Source organism: Manis javanica, chromosome 1 (genome assembly GCF_040802235.1).
Source record: "Manis javanica isolate MJ-LG chromosome 1, MJ_LKY, whole genome shotgun sequence".
Taxonomy (NCBI): Eukaryota; Metazoa; Chordata; class Mammalia; order Pholidota; family Manidae; genus Manis; species Manis javanica.
The window spans coordinates 217,359,057-217,384,748 of record NC_133156.1 but is presented as its reverse complement, the minus strand read 5'-3'; the positions used below and the strand labels follow the sequence as shown (position 1 = coordinate 217,384,748).

The 25,692-nt window shown below is 42.5% G+C and overlaps 2 protein-coding genes across 17 annotated transcripts in view; one reads left to right on the top strand and one right to left on the bottom strand.

Annotated features, from left to right (window-relative positions):
* Positions 1–9,036: 9,036 nt before the first annotated feature.
* LOC140843953 (uncharacterized) lies at positions 9,037–21,311 on the bottom strand. The gene is made up of 3 exons (XM_073214577.1): positions 21,176–21,311; positions 16,544–17,697; positions 9,037–11,474 (listed from the first exon to the last, which is right to left on the bottom strand). Exon 3 carries the CDS (start codon positions 11,411–11,413, stop codon positions 9,638–9,640), a length of 1,776 nt encoding a protein of 591 aa, XP_073070678.1. The 5' UTR covers positions 11,414–11,474; positions 16,544–17,697; positions 21,176–21,311; the 3' UTR covers positions 9,037–9,637.
* Positions 21,218–25,692, top strand: part of BIRC6 (baculoviral IAP repeat containing 6) — a 268,324-nt gene continuing 263,849 nt past the window's right edge. For all 16 annotated transcript variants that reach the window (XR_012121905.1, XR_012121902.1, XR_012121903.1 and 13 more), the window contains exon 1: positions 21,218–21,542. Coding sequence is in view for 13 of the 16 variants with exons in the window: in XM_073214568.1 (XP_073070669.1) it covers positions 21,218–21,542 (325 nt within the window). In the remaining 3 variants the exon portion in view is untranslated. The remainder of the gene's footprint in view (positions 21,543–25,692) is intronic.

The window sequence follows — 25,692 nt, the reverse complement described above, 5'->3', positions numbered from 1 at the left end:
CTGATATATTCACTTTCCAGAGCACCACCACAAGGCTGCGTGTAGCACACTTTTACTCAAGGGGATGTACGTAGCATATTAAGGCCCAATAAACATCTTCAGCTTGGATCCTGTTCTTAAAAGTCCCTCAGCAGCCTTAATCTCCTTATGATAAGTCACAAAGATTCTTGCAACTGGGGATTTGACTCCTCATTGACCTTCTACACTGTCCTCTAGTGTCGCTCCCAAAATATCTGTGAGTTTCTTAGGCAAAGCAGTTTCTCTCTCTGTCTTTCAGTTAATCCTAAAATCCTCAACCAACCCAAATCAGCCTTTGAGATGTGTGTGTGTGTGTCCACTCTTTATTTTGAAATAATTTTAGACTTTACACTAAACTTTCAAAAATAATATAAAAAATTCCTGAATAGCTATCACCTAGTTTTTCCTAATGTTAACATCTTACATGACCATAGTACATTTATCAAAACCAGAAAATTAACATCAGGACAAAATGCTATTAACTAAATGATAGACTTTATTTGGACTTCATCAGATTTTCCATTTTCTTTGCCAGGCTCCAATCCCAGATCCCACATTGCATTTAGTCATTGTGTCTCAAGTCTTTTCCAGTCTATGACAGTTTCTTATCCTTTTCTTGTCCTCATGATCTTGAAACTTTTTAGGAGTACTGATGCTTGTGAAGAGCACAGTTCCTTCAAAGAATGTCTCTTAGTCTGGATCTGTCTCAGATTTTTTCTCCTCATTATGTTGAGGCTATGCATTTGTAGTGGAAACCTCAGAGTGATGTTCTTGCCAGTATGTCATATCAGGGGGTACGTGATATCAATGTGTGAAGTAGTTTCAGAATTGCTAACCCATATGCCCATGTAGAACAAGTTTACTAACTAGGATATAGTACTTGGTACACTTTTCTACACCTTACAGTTTACAGTCAAAGAATGTTGTCTTCCTAAGTCCCAGGTTGGCTCTTTTCTGCTCCACTCTCATCAGTGTGCTTATGTTATGAGTTTGTAATACAGTTAGTTCATTTGTTGTAATTCACATTCCATTTTGGGTGTCCTTTGCAGTCTAGTTTAATTTTCATTTTTTATTTCACATTAAAATGGGAGTTTTTTTAATTAAAAATTTTTTATTTTGATATCATTAATGTACAGTTACTTGAACAACATTATGGTTACTAGACTCCCCCCATTATCAAGTCCCACCCACATACCCCATTACAGTCACTATCCATCAGCATAGTAAGATGCTATAGAATCATTACTTGTCTTCTTTGTATATACTGCCTTTCCCGTGTCCCCCCACCTACATTATGTGTGCTAATAATAATGCCCCATTTTACCCCTTATCCCTCCCTTCCCACCCATCCTCCCCAGTCCCTTTCCCTTTGGTAACTGTTAGTCCATTCTTGGGTTCTGTGAGTCTGCTGCTGTTTTGTTCCTTCAGTTTTTTCTTTGTTTTTATACTCCATAGATAAGTGAAATCATTTGATACTTGTCTTTCTCTGCATGGCTTATTTCACTGAGCATAATACCCTCTAGCTCCATCTATGTTGTTGCAAATGGTAGGATTTGTTTTCTTCTAATGGCTGAATAATATTCCATTGTGTATATGTACACATCTTCTTTATTGATTCATCTGCTGATGGACACTTAGGTTGCTTCCATTTCTTAGCTATTGTAAATAGTGCTGTGATAAACATAGGAGTGCATATGTCTTTTTCAAACTGGGCTGCTGCATTCTTAGGGTAAATTCCTAGGAGTGGAATTCCTTGGTCAAATGGTATATCTATTTTGAGCTTTTTGAGGAACCTCCATTACTGCTTTCCACAATGGTTGAACTAGTTTACATTCCCACCAGCAGTGTAGAAGGGTTCCCCTTTCTCCACATCCCCGCCAAGATTTGTTGTTGTTTGTCTTTTGGATGTTGGCCATCCTAACTGGTGTGAGGTGATATCTCATTGTAGTTTTAATTTGCATTTCTTTGATGACTAGCGATGTGGAGCATCTTTTCATGTGCCTGTTGGCCATCTGAATTTCTTTTTTGGAGAAGTGTCTGTTCATCTCCTCTGCTCATTTTTTAATTGGCTTATTTGCTTTTTGTTTGTTGAGGTGCATGAGCTCTTTATAAAATTTGGATGTCAACCGCTTATCAGATATGTTATTTATGAATATATTCTCCCATACTGTAGGATACCTTTTTGTTCTCCTTATGGTATCCTTTGCTGTACAGAAGCTTTTTAGTTTGATGTAGTCCCACTTGTTCATTTTTGCTTTTGTTTCCCTTGCCTGGGGAGATATGTTCATAGAGAAGTTACTCATGTTTATGTGCAAGAGGTTTTTGCCTATATTTTTTTCTAAGAGTTTTATGGTTTCATGACTTACATTCAGGTCTTTGATCCATTTTGAGTTTACTTTTGTGTATGGGGTTAGACAGTAATCCAGTTTCATTCTCTTACATGTAGCTGTCCAGTTTTGCCAACACCAGCTGTTGAAGAGGCTGTCATTTCCCCATTGTATATCCATGGCTCCTTTATCATATATTAATTGACCATATGCTTGAGTTTATATCTGGACTCTCTATTCTGTTCCACTGGTCTATGGGATTAAAATATGTTTTTAAAGGAAGTATATTTTCTTCAGGAGAAAGATTCTTAAAGCAGAGGCTCAACTAGGTTAGGCCCAAGAATGTAATTTGTCCACACAAGAGTTTTTTTTTTTAACAATTGTAAAGTCCTTCCCAACATAAAAAATTTAGGAGAGTTCACATAAAAAGTTCTAATTGACAGCTTTGCTTGAACAAATCAGCTCTCTCTGCACTGAGCTGACCTTATATGGCAACAATTCTAACTCAGTAGGTCTGCTGTGGACAAAGAAGTTCCTCTAGAAGTCTTAAGGGGCTCTTGCCTACTGCTTAGGGGGATAGAGTGAGGGACACCAGGAAAACTCAGGATTAGAACCAGGTCCTCTGACCTGAACATTCCTCTCATTACACAAATGCCTTCCCTCTGAGCATTAATATCAGATTAATAAAATTATACCCTCAGAGGGAAGTTTAGAACAGTGGCTGAAAGTACAGGGTATAAAGTCAGATGGGTGTTCAAAGTTCAAACCCTAACTCCCCCACTTACTAATGTATGATCTTCCTAACCCTTTTGACTCCTTCCTTAACTTCCTTAACTCCTTAGGGCTCCAGCAGCAGGATCTGTAAAACAGTATTAACAACATTTTGCACTTTAGGATTGTTGTAATATATATATCTAAGATAATTCTCCTCCTTTAGTCTTCTCAAACTGTGTACCACCCAAATGTTCACTTGCGTATTCAAAAGTTCACTGCAGCTGCTACCTTACAGGAAATATGGCTTACCCATCAGAAGGGCAGTTCAGCATTAAGATCAGGGAACAGTCAGAATATTGACTATTCGGACACCATGGAGCAGGTCAGAAACAGAGGGAAAGATACCCAAAGATTTAAGGGGTGGGTGTATGTTATGGGTACCACAAAGTTAGACAGAAGAGATCACAGCCACAGAAAAATGTTAGGCATCCAGGACAGATCATGTTAGCCTCAAGGAGGAATCTGAAATAAAAAGCACATCTCTTCCTTCCATGTCAGATGGCTTAGACTATCCCCATCTTGTGTTTTGTTCAGGAAACCTGGGGTGGCTCTCTTAGAGATATGAATCCTCCTTAACTCAATGGGACTGTTGCCATTTGAGCTGGGGCTTATGCAGGATCAAGGTATTGATTCTGGAGCAATAGTCAGTAGCTATGTTGATGTACTCATTCCTCTGAATCGTCAGTTCTGCTGGACTGAAACACTGTGACAGTCAAAGCATTTACTGTCACACTTCCCTTCATTCAACCAACTGTGAGGTTAAAAAATGGGGACTGTTTCGTGACATCTCCCTCTTTCTTACTGTAGACTTGTTGATTCTACTTTTAAAATGTCTCCATTAGCCACTGCTTCCCATTTCTTTGCCACCGTGCCAGTTCAAGCCAGTTCATGCCAGTTCTTTCATCTCCTGAATCCTTCTCTAGCCTTCTTTGGCATTTCCTTTATCTGGGACCCTTTTCCTTTGGTTCTCATCGCTCAAATTTTAGTTCTACTGGCCTTCCCTCGCACACTCGCCCAAGTAGTTCCCTCCTAGTTGCCAGACCAGATTCTCTCTTTTACTTCCTTAATTGCACTTAAAAAAATCTAAAATCATCTTGTTTATTTGGTTGTTTATATTAAATTAGACTATACAGTCTGTAATTGGTTTTTTCACTCAGCACTCCCCACAATGTATAACAGTGTCTTGTATTGTTGAATGAATGAACAGATGGTATTCCTATTTCTTTTGTGTACTCACAAAGATGGTATTCCTATTTCTTTTGATGTACTCACCTTAGGTGCAAACCTTAAGGGGGTGTCAAAAATCCCAGTCATCAAGATAAATCATATTTTAATGAAATATTGTTTAAAAATCAATATGTATGCTAAGAAAGAAAAAAATCACAATTTTATGTAAAGACAGGATCTGTGCCCCCACAATCCTGTTGTAACTTTCTCCAGCTAATCTTAGCCCTGATTCCAATAAAACTTTATTTACAAAACAGGAAGCAGGACTATAGGCCATAGTTTGTAGATTTGATTTTTTAAAATACTGCTTTAAAATGTGATTTATCTGGATCACTGTTTTGGCAGCACTTTAAATTTTGCATCCAGGTTGAGTGCCTTATATGCTTCCCTAGTAGGGCCCTGCTTGTTTACATTATATTTTCTCTTCATACAGCAGCCAGAGTGGTTTCCTTATTGGTAAATTGAGCTGTGTCACTCCTTTGTTAAATGCCTTTCCTTTGAACTTAATATAAAGTCCAAAATTCTGAGTGTGGCCTACGCCTACCAGTTCCTACATAAGCTCACCTCTGCCTTCCTCTTGAACCTCATCTTGTGCTGTTTGTTCTTCTAATTGCTTACCAAATTCCAGCTATAATGGCTGGAACAAGCCAAATGCCCCAAGGCCTTGATACAGAATATTCTCTGTCCAGATACCCCTAATACCATCTTCTTTAACCGGTGTTTCCTTTTCAGGTTTTGGATGTGAGCTTCATTTCCACTTACATTGAAAAGCCTGACTTGACTCTCCACTCTAAAACAGTTTCCCCTATCATTTTGTCTATGGGCTTTTCCTTCATACATTTATCACATGTGTAATCACATGTGTATTTTTACTATGATTTGGTTAATGTCTGTTCACTTGAATGGACAGAGATTATGTCTATATTCTTTGTTCCATTGTTTCTGTCACCTTTACCACTGGTGCCTGGTGTGTAGGTGTTTAATAAACACCTAACGCAGTGGTTGGGGCCTAATAAATTCTCCATAAATGTTTGCAAAATTATTATTAGGAAGGTAAATCGTACAGTGTATGAAAGCAAGGAGGAAAGCAAATGAATTTTTCACTCTTTAATCAACTTCCAATTCTTTCCCACTGTTTCTTTAATTTGTTTTTTCAGTCCATGACTTTTTCTTTACCCTCAGGCTGCAACCCTGTGCTTACTCGTATCCTACATGTAGCTTATAATGGTGTCTATCCTTACTCCAGAATACCCTGATGAATTTTTTTATGATTGCCTAAACATGTCAAAGGTAATCCTGAATGTGGATCAGGTATCCTTTCAATCGAAGATCAATTTTCTCCATAAATAATGGCTGCTCACAGCAAAAAGACACCAGGCTTTTCCTTGATTATTCTATATCAAATTCAGAAAATGGAAACTGTTCAAATACTTCTCTTTCCATGAGTGTGGTTTGACCAAAAAGGAAAAGCTGAGCCCATGAAAGTATAGTGGGTTTCCCTACTTTTGCTTTTGATATGCTAGCTCTTTGCTTCTCAAAATGTGGTCTAGGCATCAGCAGCTACTGCCTCAGAGCTGGGAATGTGTTAAAAGCAGAATCTAAGACTCCCACTCCCAGTATCTATACTTTAACAAGATTCCCTAGGCCTTGAAAAATTGAAGGACATATGTTCCTAGTAGGGTTTAGCATAAACAGATATCCATTCCAGAATGGAAAGAGACTGTAGTCCAAGAGTTTCCAACCCTGGTTGGTATCAAAACCCCATGAGGTCCTTGTGTAAAAATAAAGATTTCATGAGAATCTAATTTCACAGGTCTAGGGTGGGGCTCCAGATTGGCTGTCATGCCAACACATAAAGTGACATTTGGAAACTGCTGATTTTGTCCACTTTTATAATTTAACACAGGAGGTGACAGGAAACTTCAGCAGCTTGCTCATAGTCTCTAGATAGTGAAAAAGTTGCGCTGGAAAAGAATTCTTTTGGAAGGCAGTGGAAGTAGATTACAAAAATGTTTAATTTTATTTGTTTATTATGCTGTGTATTCTTTAAATGTTTTATTATGAAAAATTTCAAACAGAAATGTTGAGAGAGCTTCCATAGTAAATGTCTGTGTACTGGCCATTTAGAGTCCATCATTAGGATTTTACTGTACTGCTTTATCATATACTTACCATTTCAGTTTATTCACCCATCCATCCATCCATCTTTTTTTTTTTTGGTGCATTTCAAAGTAAATTGCATACATCAATATATTTTCCCAAACACTGTATCATGCATATTAGATAATTAGGGTGACTTCTCATTTTTACACTGTATCATACACTTTCCATAGAAAAGCAACAAAGCCATAAAGAGAGCAGAAATTAGAAAAGCAGTAAAAACATGCAAAAGAAGGAAAGCAAGAAACCTTGGCTCATTTAAAGGTGATTAACTCCTGATTTAATTTATTTGGACTCTAAAAACAAAAAACAAAATGAACAAAACAGCAGTAGACTCACAGATACTGAGAAGTGACTGGTGGTTACCAGGATGGAGGGTTTGGGGTAGGTAGGTGGGGAAGGTGAGAGGAATAAAGGGGCACAAAAATCTCAGTCATGATATAAATTGGTCACTGGGATGGTAGTACAGCGTGGAGAATATAGCCAATCATTCTGTAACATCTTCCTATGTTGACAGTAATTGCACTAGTTGTGGTGAATATTTAATAATGCATGTAACTGTTCAACCACTGTGTTGTATACTTGTAACTAATATAAGATTGTATCGATGATACTTGAAAAAAGATGATTAACTCCAATTTTTGAAGTTTAGAAAAACCTCACACAAACCTGGTGTGTTTACGCAAATTACTATGGAGAGTAATTTTTAAAAAACAGTACCTCCTAGGTATTTATTAATTACATGAAGTCTGATCTTTGGCACAAGATGCAGTATTTGGAGTTAACACGCCCTTGTTTCCCCTGACAGCATTTCCGTTTTATAAATCATCATGTTCACATCCCAAATAGACACATTCATAACAGCCCTAGCTCTGGCCTCATTCCAGTGCACTAGGATACAATTTATGTGCAACAAAACTCTATCTGGAAAAACTGGGGGCCTCTAATCCCTTCTCAGTAATGAAACAAATGTGGACGGACTATGTATGCTCCTGTTTTCTCCTGACAGATTTTTTTAATCTTTAAAAAAACTGATAAAACACAGATGACATGAAATTTTCTATTTTAACTACTTTTTTAAAATTAGTAAATTTTAATTTTTAGAACACTTTTAGATTTATAGAAAAATTGAACAAATGGTACAGAGAATTCCTATATATCCTCCCCTGTGCTCAGTTTCCCCTATTATTAACATCTTGCACTGGTATGGCATATTTGTTACAGTAAACGAACCAATACTGATACATTATTATTAACCAAAGTCCATAGATTATACAGTTTCCCTCTTTGTGTTGTGTATTCTATGGGTTTTATCAGATGCGTAATGTCATGTATCCACCATGACAGTATCACATAGAATAGTTTCACTGCCCTAAAAATCCTCCCCTCCACCTAGTTGTCCCTCCTCTTTTCCACAAAACCCTGGCAACCACTGATCTTTCTACTATCTCCATTTAAGTTGGAATCATACAGTCTGTACTCTTTTCAGTTCAACTTCTTTCACACAGCAATATGTATTTAAGGTTCCACCACGTCTTTCATAGCTTGATCTATTTCTTTTTATCACCTAACAATAATCCTCAGTATGGATGTACCAGAGTGTGTCTATTCACCTATTATTGAAGGGCATCTTAGTTGCTTCCTGCTCTTGGCGATTGTGAATAAAGGTATTATAAATATTTATGTACAGGTTGTGTGTGGACATAAGTTTTCAACTCAGTTGCTTAAAACCTGAGATTATGATTGCTGGATCATACAAATAAAAGTATGTTTAGCTCTGTAAGAAATTACCAAACTGTCTTCCAAAGGGGTTTTACCATTTTGCATTATTACCTGCACTGAATGAGACTTCCTGTTATTTCACATCCTATCCGTTTTTGGAATTGTTGAGTTTTGGGATTTTAGCCATTCTAATAAGTGGTAGGCCATCCTAACCATTTTTAAGTGTACAGAACATTCATGTTGTGCTACCATCACCACCATCCCTCCACAGAACACTTCAATTAGCAAAACTGAAACTGTACCTTTCAAACAATAACTCTATTTTTCCCTCTCCCCAGTCCTTGACAACCACCATTCTACTTTCTGTCTCTATGATTTTGACTACTCTAAGCACCTCATGTAAGTGGAATGATACAGTATTTTTTTTGTGTATGTGTGACTGGCTCATTTCACTTAACATACTGTCCTCAAGTTTCATCCATCTTATACAGTGATTCAGAATTTCCTTTCTTTTTAAGACTGGGTAATATCCCATTATTATTTATCCATTCATCTGTGTCACTGATGGACCCTTGGTTTCCTACCAAACTTTAGCTATTGTGAATAGTACTGCTATGAACATAGCACTGCAGATATCTTAAAAAAATCTGCTTCCAATTCTTTTGAGTATATACCCAAAAGTGGAATTGCTGGATCATATGGTAATTCTACTTTTAAGTTTCTGAGGAACAGCCATACTGTTTTCCATTTTCCATTCTGTCGCGCGCCCCGTCCTCACCGGCAAGAACAGCACGCAACAACAGCAGGATTCTTCTGCAGAAAGCTTTATTCTTCAGCTCTTTGTGAAACAAATGAGTTGGGCAGGACCCAGAGGGGAAGGAGAGGCTTGCTTATATAGTTCTCATGCTCTGACCTGGTTGGTGCGGCTCCATATGCCTTATTAGCATAACCATTTGGTGGGTCTCATTGGTCCTTATGCCAAGGTGCAATTAGCATGTAGTTTAGTGGTGTGGGATGATTTGTCATTAGGAAGTTCGGGGCCTTCTGAGCGCGGCTGCCAACATCTCCCCCTTTTTTGTCTAACAGAAGCTCAAGGCGGAACTTGCCAGCAGAGGCGGAGACAGAGGCCTGACCTCCATCATACTTCCTGATGCCCCCTTTTTGGAGAGGGGTTCTGGGCATCTACCCCTATGCAGTCAGGCATGCCTCTCAGAGGGGTCCAAGACCTCTTGCAGTGCTTTGCCTCGCATCTTCTGGCTGGCGTTGGGACTGCTTGGTACAAAGGGTTTGGACTCTTTTTCTCAACCCTCTTGCACCATGAGCTTCTTAAAGAAAGCTGTGATTAAGCATTGAGGTACTCGGGCCTGGTGCAGTGCCACGTGGGCTCAGGGTGCAAGAGCTACCTCAAGCTAAAGCCGAGCTTCCTTCTTAAGCATGTTGAGCCACACTTGGGGAGAGGCGCCAACGTCTATCGCCATTAGGGCTTGAGCAAGGATCACCTTGTCCTGCTTATGTTGGTTGCGGAGTCTGTATAACAACCAGAGTAAGAGCATGAGACCTCCAAGCAGGAACACGCCCATCCCAGCCATGCCCGCCCACTCCTTGACGTGGGAGAGAGCTCTGAGGAACCAGGAAGAGAGTCCTTCCGCTACGGAGATATCTAGACGGGTGGAGTTGATGTGGATAATTTCTCGCCGCAGCTCTTCTAGTGTCCCATCGAAGTCTTGGGACCAGTTTCCTGAAAGATACTGGGACAGGTCTCGTGACAGATTAGCTGCCCGTGTAAAATTTTTATATTGAATGCTAGTGATGCAGAGGGCACGATATTTCCGCTCACATCCCAATTGGGCCATTTGCCAGAGCACCTCCATTTGTTCTTCCACGAGATCTATGCGTTGATTGAGGATCATTATTCCTCTTTTCAGTTTGCCATCAAGTGTGGACTGTTGGTCCAGGGCAGAAGCTACTGAGGCTGCAAGGTTATTGAGCTCTGTAGCCGATTTGATGGAGGTGTCTAAAGCTATACCAGCGGCGGTGGCTGCGACCGCGGTCGCGGAGATCAGGAGCACTATGGCGGCTGTAACACTGAAATCGCGCCTTTCTCGAAACAGAGTCATGGTGTTAGGGGCGTCTACGGGAACAGGGACCCAACGGGGGATGCGGACTACCAAAGCATTGGTAAAGTTACACGCATCCCAACACTGAGACAGAAAGCAGGTTTCATTGGAGCAGGAGTCAAAGCTACTATTGGATAAGATAAACAGAAATGGGGGGTATACGCATACTGGAGAAGGTGGAAAAAGGGAATTAGGTGACTCTGGACCTGATTTTGCTGAACACGTGTAGTTCTCGTTGTTATGGGTCATGATCATGTTCCAGTGTGCGCACATGTGGTTATTCTCGCACCAAAAGGTGATATTTTTTACACCGATTCCCCCACCCTGGAGGGCGGAAAAGGGGGAGAGGTCGGTACACGAGCCATTGACTCCACACAGCATCCATTTATGGAAGGGGTTCATGCTCAGCTGCTGACGAAACTCGCCTTCGAGCACCTTTACTGGCCACCAAGCCTCATTGGCTGGCCGTCCCTCCATATCTGGGGAGATGGTAAACTCCTGCCTCTCAGTTGCCCACGTTACTACAGTTGACTGACAGTCAGTCCAGGGCCACAGCTCTCCCTCATAGTCGCCCACACAATGGGAGGCATATTTGGGTTGACGAGGCCTGTCGGTGGAATTGTTCCTGGGAGAGTGTACAAATGTGCCATTGATCCAGAGAACCATCTGGTGGATAGTCATGTTCTTATAGGACGGGCTCCCTTCCTTATTAGGCCCTTCAAATTTAGCTGACATAACAGGGAGGCTACTGGCCTCTAGAATTATGTCACTGAACCATCCGTATTTCCTCCGTTTCAGTGAGATACAGCCAGCTAGATTCTGAGTGGTGAAGCATAATGACCCATTAGTTACGAAGGATCGGTTTTCTCCCAGGGGAGCTACTAGGGTGTCTTTAACTAGGTAGGGCAAGTTCATACTAGAGTTGGTGGTGAAAAAGCGGGGAAAAACGGCTGCATTGAAATGGACAGGCATAGGCTTAGGAAAGGCAGACAGGATTCCCCATCTCAATACTCCCTGAGTCGGGGTCTCCAGTGTCAGGAGCAGGGTCAGGAGGTACAGCGAAGTCATCTCCTTTGTTTAGGACTTTCCTCGTTAGGCGCTCCGGGATCCAGAAGGGATTTTCTTCACCCTGGGGGAAAACACACACAGCTCCCCTGGATCTGATTATGATTGGATCCGGGCCCTTCCATTGGTTAGATAACACGTCCTTCCATTTTACTAGTTCTTGTGGGTCTTTTGGCCACTGATTATGGCGATCCGCTGCTGTATGGCCTTGAGCATCCAGATTCAAAAAATTTATAGTGAAAAGTGCTAGGGCTATGGCAGTTTTTGGTGTGGGGGGTATATCTTCAATTCCCCCTTTTTGTTTAAGTAAATAGGAATTGAGCGTGCGGTTCGCGCGTTCCACAATCCCTTGACCCTGTGGGTTGTAGGGAAGGCCAGTGATATGTTTTATCCCGATGTGATGACAAAATTGAGCAAATTTTGTAGAGGTATAGGCTGGGCCATTATCTGTTTTCAGAATCTGTGGTAACTCTCATGCACTCCAAGCTTCAAGGCAGTGCTGGATGACATGGGAAGCTTTCTCTCCTGACAATGGGGAGGCAAAGATGACTCCTGAACAAGTATCCACGGATACATGTACATATTTCAGTTTCCCAAAAGACGAAATATGCGTCACATCTATTTGCCAAACTTGTAAAGGCCTAATACCTCTGGGGTTGATTTCAACATGAGGTGTGGGAAGGAAGCTGCAGCAATGTTGGCAGCTAAGGACAATGTTCCTAGCTTCGGCCCTGGTTATGCTAAACCGCTTGCGCAGTGTTTCGGCAGTGACATGAAATTGTGTATGGAATTTTGAAGCTGTGGTGATAGGGTCTAGCAGGGGAAAAGCTATATTTCTGGTTGCAAGGTCTGCCAGGTGGTTGCTTTGGGTCATAGGCCCGGGAAGGCCTGAATGTGCTCTGATATGAGTTACAAAGGAGATTGCCTATGAAGTAGTGCTGATTGTATCTGTTTGAACAAAGTGGCTACTGGGCTGGACGCTTTGATTAGCCCGGCCACTTCTAGAGATTTGACTGCATTAACTACATAACAGGAGTCAGACACAATATTTAAAGGTTCAGGAAAGATTTGTAGGACCTCTAAGACTATGCGACATTCCACTATTTGTGGAGTGTCAGGCGTGTAGCCTTTTGTCACAACTTTGCCATCATAGACATAGGCACCTGTGCCTGTCTTAGACCCGTCCGTGTAAACTGTTTTTCCATGAGGCAGCGGGGTTAGGCTAGTGACCCGAGGAAATACTAGGAGATGATTTTTGGCGAAGTTGATGAGGGGATGTTTAGGGAAATGATTATCAAAGGTTCCTGAGAAACTGTAAGCAAGTATGGCCCAATCATCGTTCATAGCACATAATACTTGTATCTGTTCTACGCTGTAAGGGGTTATAATTTTAGCTGGAGCCTCTCCGAAATGTGTCATGGAGGTTTTTACTCCTCTCAAAGCAAGTTTGGCCACGGCTGCTGGATAGTACTCTATTGTCCTAGCCTGAGAGGCTTGGGGATGAATCCAGATCAGTGGGCCGTGCTGCCATAAGACTGCTGTTGGCAGCTCTGGGGTGGGAAGGACACACAACTCAAAGGGTTCATTCGATTGCACTCTATTTAATTGTGCTGTCATCAAAGCCTGTTCTACTTTGCGAATGGCTTGTAATGCCTCAGGTGTGAGGGAGCGCGGTGATGTTAGTTGTGGGTCTCCTTCTAGGGTTTTAAATAGTGGAGTCAATTCAGTGGTGGGTATCTTCAAGTATGGGCGCAACCAATTAATATCCCCTAGGAGTTTTTGGAAGTCATTCAAATTTCGCAATTGATTATGTCTTATCTCAAGCTTTTGGGGGCAAATTACATCTGTGTAAATGGTTGCTCCTAGGAATTTGCTAACACTAGATTTTTGGACCTTCTCGCTTGCTATATTCAGTCTCCAATTTTCTAGGGATCTAGTGAGATCTATATATGCTTCTTCTATTTCCGCTGGTTGTGGGGAGCAAAGAAGGATGTCATCCATGTAATGGATGATCTTTAGCGTGGGATAGGTCTTACGAATTGGGTCTAGCGCTCGCTGAATGTACAGTTGACATATGGTGGGGCTATTTGCCATTCCTTGAGGGAGGACCTTCCACTGAAATCTGGCATCGGGTTGTTCATGGTTAATAGCTGGCAAAGTAAAAGCAAATCTTTCCCTGTCCTTGGAGCTTAGAGATATAGAAAAGAAACAATCTTTAATATTTATTATGAGCACTTTCCATTCTTTGGGTAAGGCAGAGAGGAGTGGCAGTCCCCGTTGTACGGGTCCAAAGCATTCTCATTTGAGCATTTACTGCTCTCAGATCATGAAGCAACCTCCATGATCTTGACTTTTTCCTGATTACAAATATGGGTGTGTTCCATGGGGACACAGAGGGTTCTAGGTGTCTCACTTGGAGCTGCTCTTGCACTAAGCAATGAGCTGCTTCTAATTTTTCAGAGGATAGGGGCCACTGAGGAACTCATACGGCCTCCTCTGTGAGCCAAGGTATGGGCATGGCATCTTCAATGGCCCCTATGAAAAACCCAGGCCGTGACGGTCATTCTTTACTTTGGGCAGGATGGGCTCTATGTGTCCCTGTTGGTGTTTCCCCAGCCCCTTGCCAGGGATGTATCCCATGTCCATCATCATGCCTTGGGCGGGGGTGGAGTATTCATTAATGAGTTTGAGGCCTAAGTCTCTCATGACATCCCTCCCCCATAAATTGACCGGTAGAGGGAGTACATAAGGGGTGACTGTACCCTCTTGTCCTTCAGGGACTCGCCATTTCAATGGTTTGGCACTAATTGAAGGGCTTGACTCATATCCTAAACCTTGTAATGAATGTGAGGATTGGGTCACAGGCCACTTGGAGGGCCACCAGGTTGCAGAGATAATACTTTTATCTGCTCTAGTGTCTAGGATTCCCTCAAAGCTCTTTCCCTCTATTTGAAGAATTAATTTTGGTCTGTCTGCTAAATCTAATACTATGAAGGCTGAATCCCAGTCAGAGGAGCTGAAGCCCCTTTCTCCCCTCTCCGTGTTGGTAGCAGGATAATTGGCGTGGAGACTAGGTAAAACTAAGAGCTGGGCTATGCGGTCTCCCGGGGATATAGGATAGATTCCTCTGGGAGCCGAACACATGATTTTTACTTGTCTTTCATAATCTTGATCTATAACTCCGGGATGAACTACCAGGCCTTTCAATGCAGCAGAAGAGCGCCCTAGGAGTAACTCAAGGGTATTTGGTGGTAGGGGGCCTTTAAAGTCTGAAGGGATAGGCTGAACTCCCATCTGTGGAGTCAACATTATTCTGGTGGTGGCACGGATGTCCAATCCCGCGGAACCTGAAGTGGCTCTCCTTGGGGGGCCTGGTTGTTCCCGAATGACACTTGCGTGCTGGTTGCCCCATATATTTGCGGGCCCTGGTGACGGGGGCCCCTCTGGGTGTTTTTTGGCAACTCTAAGGGTTTCCCTTCTATATCTTTAATAGACTGGCACTCATTGGCTCAATGCCTGCCTTTCTTACACTTAGGGCACAACTCAGGGGTCTTTTGGGTTGTTTGTTCTGAAGCTGGGCTCCTACACTCTCTCTTTATATGTCCTAATTTCCCGCATTGAAAGCATTTGATACTTCTGTTAGTGATCCTGGCTTGTTTGTGGCTCTGTAATATGGCCGCGGCTAGGCCCGCATTGGTGAGTGGCCCTCCTATTTCTCTACAGGCTTTCAACTAGGCATGTATCCCTTTTTGTTTCCAGGGTGTTATCGCCTGTCTGCATTCCTTGGTACATTGTTCAAATACTAATTGCTCTACCAGGGGCATCGCTTGTTCCTGATCTCCAAATATTCTGCCTGCGGCCTCCATCATACGAGCGACAAAGTCAGAAAATGGCTTGCTCAGCCCCTGAATAATTTTTGTCAAATTGCCTGATACTTCTCCTTTGTTGGTGAGGGCTTTCCATGCCTTGGCGGCGCACGTGTTTATTTGTGCGTATACCTGTAAGGGGAAGGCGGTCTGGTTGGCTACCCACTGTCCTTGGCCCGTCAGCATATCATATGACCACGCAGGCTGTCCTTCGGCCGCGTTTGCGCGTGCCTGGGTCATGCTGATATCATGCCACAATGCCTTCCATTCTATGTATTGCCCCATACTAGAAAGGCATGCCTTAGTTACATATTGCCAGTCTGCGGGTGTCATGGCTGTCTCTGTTAATCTCTCAACTTGTGCTATGGTATAGTTAGCACTGACTCCATAAGCCCGAACGGATTCTGCTAACTCCTTAAATTGTTTATGGCTCAGGGGCTGGTGAGAGCGTACGCCATTATCCTCAAATACAGGAAACATTTGTCTAATTGCCTGAAGAGTATCTGGGTGGCAAAAGGAGAGTGCGCCACTCACGTAAGGTGGCGGGGCAAAGGGCGTCGGGGGACACCCTGCTTTCATTTTTTCCTTGGTCCGCTTTTCAACTTTGCTGGTTCCCTTACTTCTACACTCTGCGGTTTTATTTTCTTCCCCTTCCTCTGCGGACGTTAATTCCTCCTCAGATTCCCTATTGGAGAGTTGGAGGTCTCTCAACTCTTTCTAGGGGTATTTACTATTTTCTCCGAGGCGATCGTCACTCGCTTCTCGGGGCTCTTTCGCTTTTGCCCTAGGCGGGCTTTCTCCCTCACTCTGAGGTTTCTTTACCTTTGTTTTTGTGGCCTTTTTTCGGCCGCGCGCGCTCTCTGTTTCCCGTTCTGTTTCTGACATGCTCTCTTGGATATCTGTCAATGCTCTCTGACCTTCTTTTATTACCTTTTCACATCTCTCATCTTGCAGACAAGCTCTAATCAGTTTCCAGAGGGGCCTGGTGCCTCCCCTCAGGCTACCCTCCTCCTCCTCTCTATCAAGATCTTTCCCCAGTTTGTCCCAGCTCGGGATTGAGAGGGACCCTGAACAAATGAACCAGGGGGCCACACGGTCTATCTCCTTCACAAAAGATCCTAAGACTTTGCTGGAGACCTTCAAGTTTCGCTCTTTGAGAGCTGTCTGCAGCGCCGTGACTAATGACGGTGCATTCCCCATGGTGCCTCCTTATTTACAGAGAACCATCAACCATCATCCTAAAAAGCAGGGGCCTCTCGGAACTTACCCCTCCGGGCTTTCTTCTGACCTAAAGTTCTGAATCTTCTCCAGATGTCTGAAGGGTCCTCCCTGTGCTGGTGATGTTCTGGTTCCCGGGATTCGGCACCACTTGTCGTGCGCCCCGTCCTCGCCGGCAAGAACAGCACGCAACAACAGCAGGATTCTTCTGCAGAAAGCTTTATTCTTCAGCTCTTTGTGAAACAAATGAGTTGGGCAGGACCCAGAGGGGAAGGAGAGGCTTGCTTATATAGTTCTCATGCTCTGACCTGGTTGGTGCGGCTCCATATGCCTTATTAGCATAACCATTTGGTGGGTCTCATTGGTCCTTATGCCAAGGTGCAATTAGCATGTAGTTTAGTGGTGTGGGATGATTTGTCATTAGGAAGTTCGGGGCCTTCCGGCTGCCCTGCATTGGGCGCTATTTTCTGAGCGCGGCTGCCAACACCATTCCCACCAAAAGAGTACAAGTGTTCTAAATTCTCCACACCCTTGCCAACACTTATTTTGTTTTCGTGTTTTTTTCCTATGATAGTAACCACCCTAATGCATCCTCAGGGTGAATTTTAATGATATGATTTAATTTTAATGATTCTGGCTGCCATTATCTGACCAGATAAAGGGGATTCCTGGAGGATCAGCCTTTCCATTAGAAATCATTAGAACTTCATCATATTCTACTTTGGGACAAAGCAAATCTGCCTGTGAACTTTAGTAGAGAGGTTAATTACTTTGGGCATTGGTGTGATGATCTCTAATTTTTTTTGAGGGGATTCCTTTCTTGTCATCAATTTGCTTTTTTCCACTCTAAATTTATATTCCTTTATTACACTAATATTTTGTTATATGCAACATATACATATGACGTGTGTGTACTGAATTTTACTGTGGAGTGTGTTATAACTGTGCCCAAATTTTAGCTCCCATGGCATGACCTCAACCACCCATTCAGAGTCCCCCTAGTATTTACCAGAGAATCTCTGTAAACTCCAGATTAATTTTTTGTTACTCTCTCTGCTTCTATGTAGCTCCAGATACAGGTCTCCAGTCAAGGCAGTGGTACCTCTTTCTCTGCCGATCATCATCTGCAGTTCTGGGGCAGCTGGTCTTTTTGGCCTCAGCCTCTAGTTTTCCTCCTAAAGACAGGTCCCCCACCATCAGTGGCTGCATGAAAGAAAGAGACGGGCAGGTGTCTTATTTTTCTTTCATTGTTGCAGTGACTTCCAGTACGTTCCAGAACTTTTAGTACTATGTTGAAAGGCATGTCCTTTGACTTTTCCCTGATTTTAGAGGGAAAGCATCCAGTCTTTTACCATTAAGTATGCCGTAAGCTGCAGGTTTTTCCATAGATGCTTTTTATCAAGTCATGGAAATTTCCTTCTATTTTTAGTTTGCTGAGAATTTTTTTTTTTCTCTTGGATGTTGGATTTTGTTGAATGCTTTTTCTGTGTCCATTAGGTCTGCTTTCTGGGTCCACATTTCTGATTCCAGCAAATTTCTCTTTCTAGAATGATTGTCAGTGGGAATTTCTACTTCCTTTAGGCAATCACCATCTATGCCCAAAATAGACCAGCTTATCAATATCAGTACATTTTACTATCAGAAGTAATTGCTTTCAATGCCATGTGCATAAAGACATCAGCAATACAACTGATGTTGGACTTTACTCAGTCTTGCCCAGTTTTATTTTTATGATCACTTCAATTCAAGAAAACTTAACCTGGGTTTGGAAACACATAACTGCAGTCTCTGGGATCTCAGTAAATGCTCAAACCAAAATACATATTCACAAAAACAAGCAACAAGTTACACTAAGAGCGTACTAGTTTTGCAGAATTCTGTGGTCATATGAGTTCGAGGGATTCTTTATCATAGGATTTGGAGGTTTGATATGCTAATGTGTATTATAAATCTCCCAAGAGGCAAAACGTAGGGAGTGTTATTTCCCAAATTCTTTGATTATAGAAGTGTTTTATTTCAGAACATCCGGGTTAATAGCTTTGGAGAAGGCTGATTTACAGCTAAAAGCAGTCTGAATTCATAGAAAAGAAATCCTTTTTCCTCAATCAGAAAAATGTAACAGACCAACCAGCAAAACTATGCCCTCAATTCTTTTCAGTATAGGACAACATAAAATATACTAATTTAGTGTTCGGGTTACTACTTCGTTTCCCTATCAGTAAGATGAGGGGCTTGGTTTGCTTTTGAGGCCCACTCAGGGGAAACTTTCAGGTTAATGGAAAAGGATGGTCCAAACGGGTCTTGAGTGAAAAAACTGTAAAATGGCAGCTTTTAAAGTTTTTGCTTATGTCCTGAGATTTAAACCAGTTACAGGACACTCCCTGTTATATATAGGTTTTATTTTTGCACTCTGGGCACTGAAGTTTTGAGTAGGAGGGTTAAGTTAAGAATGTGGGTTCTGGAGTCAAACTGCATAAATTCAAGCTCTATTATCTGTTACTCCTTCCTCAGAAGCTGTGAGACCTTGGACAAGCCATTTCACCTCTCTCTGTTTCCATTTTTACAGCCTGTAAGTACTTTCACAAGTACTTGTAACAAGTCTGTGTAAAGCAAATAATTTTATCATCTGTTTGACATTCTGTGAAACATGCTCAGAATGTATAAGTGACTTGTCCAGGTTCATAGAAGGTTGATAAATGAGGCTACAGTGACTGAAAATCAGATATTCTTTCAGACTTTAATACTTAGGTATTTTTTCACTTTATTATGTGTTGCCTCTCAACAGCAGATAAAACGACATATTTAGCATTCCAAAATGGAATGAATATATGGATTATATAAGTACAACTCTGCATATAAATAAATAGGTTTAAGATATAGTTGGGATAATCCATCAAGATCTCCTGAAGGACGTTTCCTGGAATGTGGGCAGGTAATTAACTTTCATAACGTTTATTGAGCACCTACTATATGACAGATGCTATTCTACACATTTTACAAATTATTCTTTTTTTTGTGCTTATTTTAGCACAAGTTTTTTTTTTAACTGGGTCACACAGCAGTTTTATTTAACTATTTGAGAAATTGACAAACATTTCCACAGAAGCTGCATCAGTTTACATTGCAGCACATCACTTAAAAATCTTTTTTTAAATTTTGGTATCATTAATCTACAATTACATGATCAACATTATGTTTACTAGATTCCCCCCATCATCAAGTACCCCCCACATACCTCATTATAGTCACCACCCATCAGGGTAGTAAGATGCTATAGAATCACTACTTGTCTTCTCTGGGTTGTACAGCCCTCCCTGTACCCAACCCCTACATTATGTCTGCTAGTAGTACTGCCCCTTTTTTCACCCTTATCCCTCCCTTCCCACCCATCCTCCCCAGTCCCTTTCCCTTTGGTAACTGTTAGTCCATTCTTGGGTTCTGTGAGTCTGCTGCTGTTTTGTTCTTTTCAGTTTTTTTCTTTGTTCTTATACTCCACAGATGAGTGAAATCATTTGATACTTGTCTTTTTCTGATACAAATGATTCTTAATGCTTACAACCACACTTTAATTAGGTTTTAAGGAAGACGAAATTAGGATTTCCAAGATAATATAATGAGCCTCAAACACACAGAACATAGTTATATCTTGATTGTGGTGTACAGATCTACATGTGGTAAAACCCAGAACTGTGCACACATCAAATGAATGTCAAATCCCTGCTTTTGATAGTGCACTAAAGTTACATAACATGTAATAGCTAGGGGAAGCCATTGGGTAAATTGGACCTCTGATCTCTCTCTGAAAAGTACTGGTCAGATATTTCATAGAATATCCTTCAGTTTGGGGTCCAATTGTTTTTCTCATAGTTTGATAGCAGTTACAGGTATTGGGGAGGCAGACCACAGAGGTCTGTATTATATTTGCAATGAACTGTAAATCTAATAATTATTTAGGAATAAAAAGTTAAAAAAAAAACATTGCTATTATCCAAAGGGGGATGATTAGTAAATTTACTTGACTACATTGCGTTGCCACCCCACACACCTATGAACAATTTACATTACTGTAATTACTTGTAGCAAAGATAGAGAGAATAAGCTAATATGTGTGTCCAGCAACTCCTGTTACTTTTGTTCAACATAAAGATTTGGGGACGAGCGCTGTGATAGGCACGGGCTTGTGGGGGTCGTACCCTTTCTTCAAATCCAGACTACGGATTTTTCAGACTGCTTATTCTGACTAGAGGCACGGCCCAAATTCTGAGATCCCCCTAGCCACCTCCAAACAGAGGCACAGCACGTGCTGGGAACGTCCGGGCACGGCTGGAACCGTAGCGAAGGACTTCGGGGCGTCTCGGACAGGGCGGACCTGTCGAGGTCCCCGCCTAGCGGAAATACACCGAGACCAACTCCCACCATCAGGAGCAGGGGAGCGGGGCGGAGCCCAGACAGCGGCCACTCCCCTGACTCAGAAAAAGGAACTGGGACATTGCGGACGCGGGGGGTGGCCTCCGCAGCGGCGCATGGCACGCGGACCCCTCCCGCGCATGCTCCACATGCCGGCCTCCCGCCCCCTCCGGGCCCCTCCTCTTTCGCTCCCTGTCCCGCTCCCCTGCCAGCCTTCCAGCTTGGCCCCTCCGGGCGCGCGGACGAACGTCCCGCGTGCGTGCCGGCGCCTTACTTCACTTCCGGCTAACGCGCTTCGCTTGCCCCCTGGCCCCGGATGGTGACTGGCGGTGGTGCTGCACCTCCCGGGACTGTCACTGAGCCGCTTCCCAGTGTGATTGTGCTGAGCGCAGGCCGGAATATGGCGGCTGCGGCTGCGGCGGCCTCGGGCCCGGGCTGCTCCTCGGCGGCGGGGCCGGGAGCGGCCGGGGTCTCGGAGTGGCTGGTGCTGCGGGACGGCTGCATGCGCTGCGACGCCGATGGTCTGCACAGCCTCTCCTACCATCCGGCGCTCAACGCCATCCTGGCCGTCACCAGCCGCGGGACCATCAAAGTCATCGACGGCACCTCGGGGGCCACCCTACAGGCCTCGGCCCTCAGCGGTGAGTGTGCGGCACACCAGGTGGGAGCCGGGCCCGCGGGATGCCGAGGAAGGAAGCCGCCAAGCCCTGGAGCTCAGCCTCGGGAGGACGGGAAGCGGCGTGACGGGAGTGGGGTGCCGGAGGCTGGGGGATCAGGCGTGGCTGTGAACAGAGGCCCGGAAGCTGGTGGAGGAGGACCTTAGTGCTCAGCTTTTCTGCGGCTGCAGCTGGGAAGAAAAGACTGGCAAGTCGGGCAGTAGTGGGAGTTGCCTTTCGGACCTCGGGCCGTCCGGTGTAGGTTGGTCCTCTGGAACAGGTGAGGAGGCCTCGGAGCGCGGCACCGGAGAAAGTCAGGCCCCTGGGGTAGGTCCTGGAGACGGTGTCGGTCCTGCCTTGTGCTAGGTTTAGAGAGCTAAAGGCTACTTAAGGTTGGTGCCGACGTGAGAGGCTGGTGCCCGGAGGCGAGCGTCCGAGCCGGCGTCTAAGCCCTCCTCTTGAGAGCAGGGGATCCTCGGCGTTCGTGGGACCCGCAGGTGCTGGGCTGTATAGCGGGCTTCGTGCCGGCGGTGGGGGTGGGGTGCGTTTGGCGTCGGGGCGGGGAGGGAAGTGGGCGGGCCGGCTGCCTGAACTGTTTCGTGGACAGCTTTAGGTCTCTGGCGGACACCAAGGAAGACTAAATCTTGTCTCCTACCTCGGGGCTTCCAACTTCTACCTCCCAGTGGTGAGAAACTCAGGACCTGTGGTGTATGAAATACAGATTGCTTTGAGTTCTTAATGAGGTGAAACATAAGGCTCCCCCTACTTGTTTAACCACAGCGAGCTGAAAGTTGGGATTCAGAGGTGTGTCTGAATCTCACCAGTGGAAGAGAGCAGTTTTAGATCTGAAAACGTTGGTCCAGGGACGGGTCTTTCGTATGCCTGAAGTGGACGCTCAGTGGTCTGGAGTGGAGTGCTTTGGAATTGCCTCGGCCAAGTAATGTTTGGCTGAGATGGTATTTCATTTGCGGTGAAATGATGTGTGGCTTAATTTAGATGTTATAAATCGAGACTGAAAAGTTAGTATATGAGTCAATTAGAGTCATGCACAGAGATAGATAACGACTCTCTGCATTTAGCCCAGTGCAAGTAATTATGTTATCTACCATTTCACTTGTGTTTTAGCACAGACAAATAAGGAAAGGTCATTATTACCGTGTGAGTAATAAGGCGCTTGATAGTTAATGGCAGTTTAAGGATGCCGAGATAAAATAAGGGATTTAATTTTTGTTGATGTGAGAATTGTGAAAGAAATGGATTGTGTACAGCTATAGAATATAAACCTAGAGTGTATCCAAGAGGAAGTTTTGGGTTGTAGGCTTGTCATTTTTCTTCTCTTGGGTTAGGTAAGGGACAGAAGGGGTGTTTCAGATGTTAATGAGCCATTACTGCAACTTTGACATAACAGTTTGTAACTATGTATGAGAGGGAGATACTCATTAGTAATTGGATATATTTTTAAACTCACTTAAAAATATTTTAAATACGAAAAGGTACAAAGAATAATCACAACAAGCAACTAAGTATCCCTGACTCAGTTTAAGGAATGAAACATTACAGGTAGAGTTGGAATCTCCTCTGTGTTTCATCTGGATTGTATTCCTCCAATCCTTTCCCAAGACCATTATCCTTAATTTGGTTTAATTATTTTCATATGTGTTTATTTTTCTTTTTTTAAAAAATTTTTTATTAAGGTATTATTGATATACACTCTTATGAAGGTTTCACATGAAAAAACAATGTGGTTACTCAAGTCCCCACCCATACCCCAATGCAGTCAGTGTCCATCACTGTAGTAAGACACCACAGATTCTCTATTTGCCTTCTCTGTGCTACTTCCCCGTGATCCCCACACCATGTGTACTAAACATAATACCCCTCATCCGCTTCTCCTGTCATCCTCCACCCCTCTCCTTTGGTAACCACTAGTCTCTTCTTGGAGTCTGTGAGTCTGCTGCTATTTTGTTCCTTCAGTTTTGCTTCATTGTTATACTCCACAAATGAGGAAAATCATTTGGCACTTGTCTTTTTCCTCCTAACTTATTTCACTGAGCATAATAATGTCCTCCAGCTCCATCCATGTTGTTGCAAATGGTAGGATTTGTTTATTTTTTATGGCTGAATAGTATTCCATTGTGTATATGTACCACATCTTTATCCATTCATCTACTGATGGATACTTAGGTTTCTTCTGTATCGTGGCTATTGTAAAAAGTGCTGCCATAAACATAGGGGTGCATATGTCTTTTTGAATCTGAGAAGTTGTATGCTTTGGGTAAATTCCACGGAGTGGGGTTCGTGGGTCAAATGGTATTTATATTTTTATTTTTTTGAGGAACCTCCATACTGCTTTCCACAATGGTTGAACTAGCTTACATCCGTACCAGCAGTGTAGGAGGGTTCCCCTTTCTTGGCATCCTTGCCAGCATTTTTTGTTCTTAGTCTTTTCGATGCTGGCCATCCTTACTGGTGTGAGGTGATATCTCATTGTGTTTTTAATTTGCTTTTCCCTGATATTAGTTATGTGGAGCATCTTTTCATGTGTCTGTTGGCCATCTGAATTTCTTTTTATGTTTTTCAATATATGCTTGTATTTTAAATAATATTTAATACTGTCTTCCTTAATTTTAAACTGAATAAATGATACCATAATATATGTATTTGGATTTTTTATAAAAAAAGCCATATTAACAGAAGTTTTAAAATGTTTTCTATAGAAAGAGGAGTCCCATAGGGTGTTTTTATGTCTGAAGGCCATGACTGAGAAAAAGTTTGTTATAAATATTTGGGGAAATGGGACCTATGTATTTGTATCTGTTCATGAAAGGGAAGAAAATAGTCACTCTGCTGGTAGATTACTAAAGGGGAGTGTTTTAGGTGAATAACTCAAGTGTAAAGGTAGAGGCATAAAACAGCATTGATTTGAGGTAACTTAATTTTGGGGTATGTTGGGGCATTTGTTGATTAGAAAAGTATGAGATTGGATAAAATGCAGATGACCATGTGTTGAGGATTTGAAGATGTGATTAACAGTGTGTTGAAGAGTTTATGACAAACGAAATAAAAGGATTACAGAAAAACTTTGAAAGTAACAATGGACAAATTCTGAAGTGTTTTCATGTATGAAAAGTGCAGCTTATTAATAACAATTGTCAGAGGTGGTATAAGATCCTTGTGTATGTTATCTATTCAGGTGACTGGGGAGGGAATGCTGCATTTTATGTTCTGCCTGGAATGTGTAGGTATTTAGTAGGTTTGCTTTTAATGATTAACAGAGGGTGACAGTCCTATAAATAGTATGGGGAGAAGGTGCCAGTAGTGACCATGGTTCTAACATGACCCGTCTTTCCTGTTCATGGGCAATGAGCCACCTTCTTTTCTACCCCAGAGGGAAGACATCTTTATTTGAAGGGATAAGCGGTGGTGTAACTTTACAGAGTTTTATTGGGTGATAGAGTATCTTATGGATGGGTTCAGTTTATAGGGTTATGAGTAGCCTTTTAGTGTAGATTGGAAATTGAAGGATGGGAGCAGGACTTGTATGTATATGTATTCAGTTGGGTAGCAGAGATGGTGAATTTAACTAAGATATGGTATATATCTTCAAATTATATGTATCTGACATAAGATGTTTATCAATACACTTTCATTAGATGAATAGATGTCAGTGTGTATGCGGGTTAGTCAAGTGTTTGCTCCCTCCCTGTTAGTGTTTAAGAGTTTAGATTTCTGAGTCTTGTGCTGGTTTGCTGCCTGGCGTTCACTGACCTCCATGATCTGGCCTCTACCAGTCTCTGTATTTTGCTTTGTGAAACATTTAATTTCTTTTGCTAACTTCCCTAGTTTTGTTCTTTCTTGGAATGCAGCAATTCCCTCCAGACAATTAGGCAGATCTTACCCATTTTTTTTTCATTTGATTCTTATACTTGATTTATATGTGAATCCAACATTTCTCCTTTTTTTTTTTAAATAAAATGCTGAAGTGGTAGGTAGATGCAAGATAAAGATAGAAAGCATAAGATCTTACCCATTTTTTAAAAACCTAGAGTTGATTTTAACTTCCTGATTCTTTTAGCCTGAAGTGATCCACTGACCCTCTAAGCACATACTGCCCTATTAATATGTTTTAGTAATT

Coding starts and splice junctions, on each gene's coding strand:
- LOC140843953 (XM_073214577.1), bottom strand. CDS start 11,413: ATGACTTCGCTGTACCTCCTGACCCTGCTCCTGACACTGGAGACCCCG.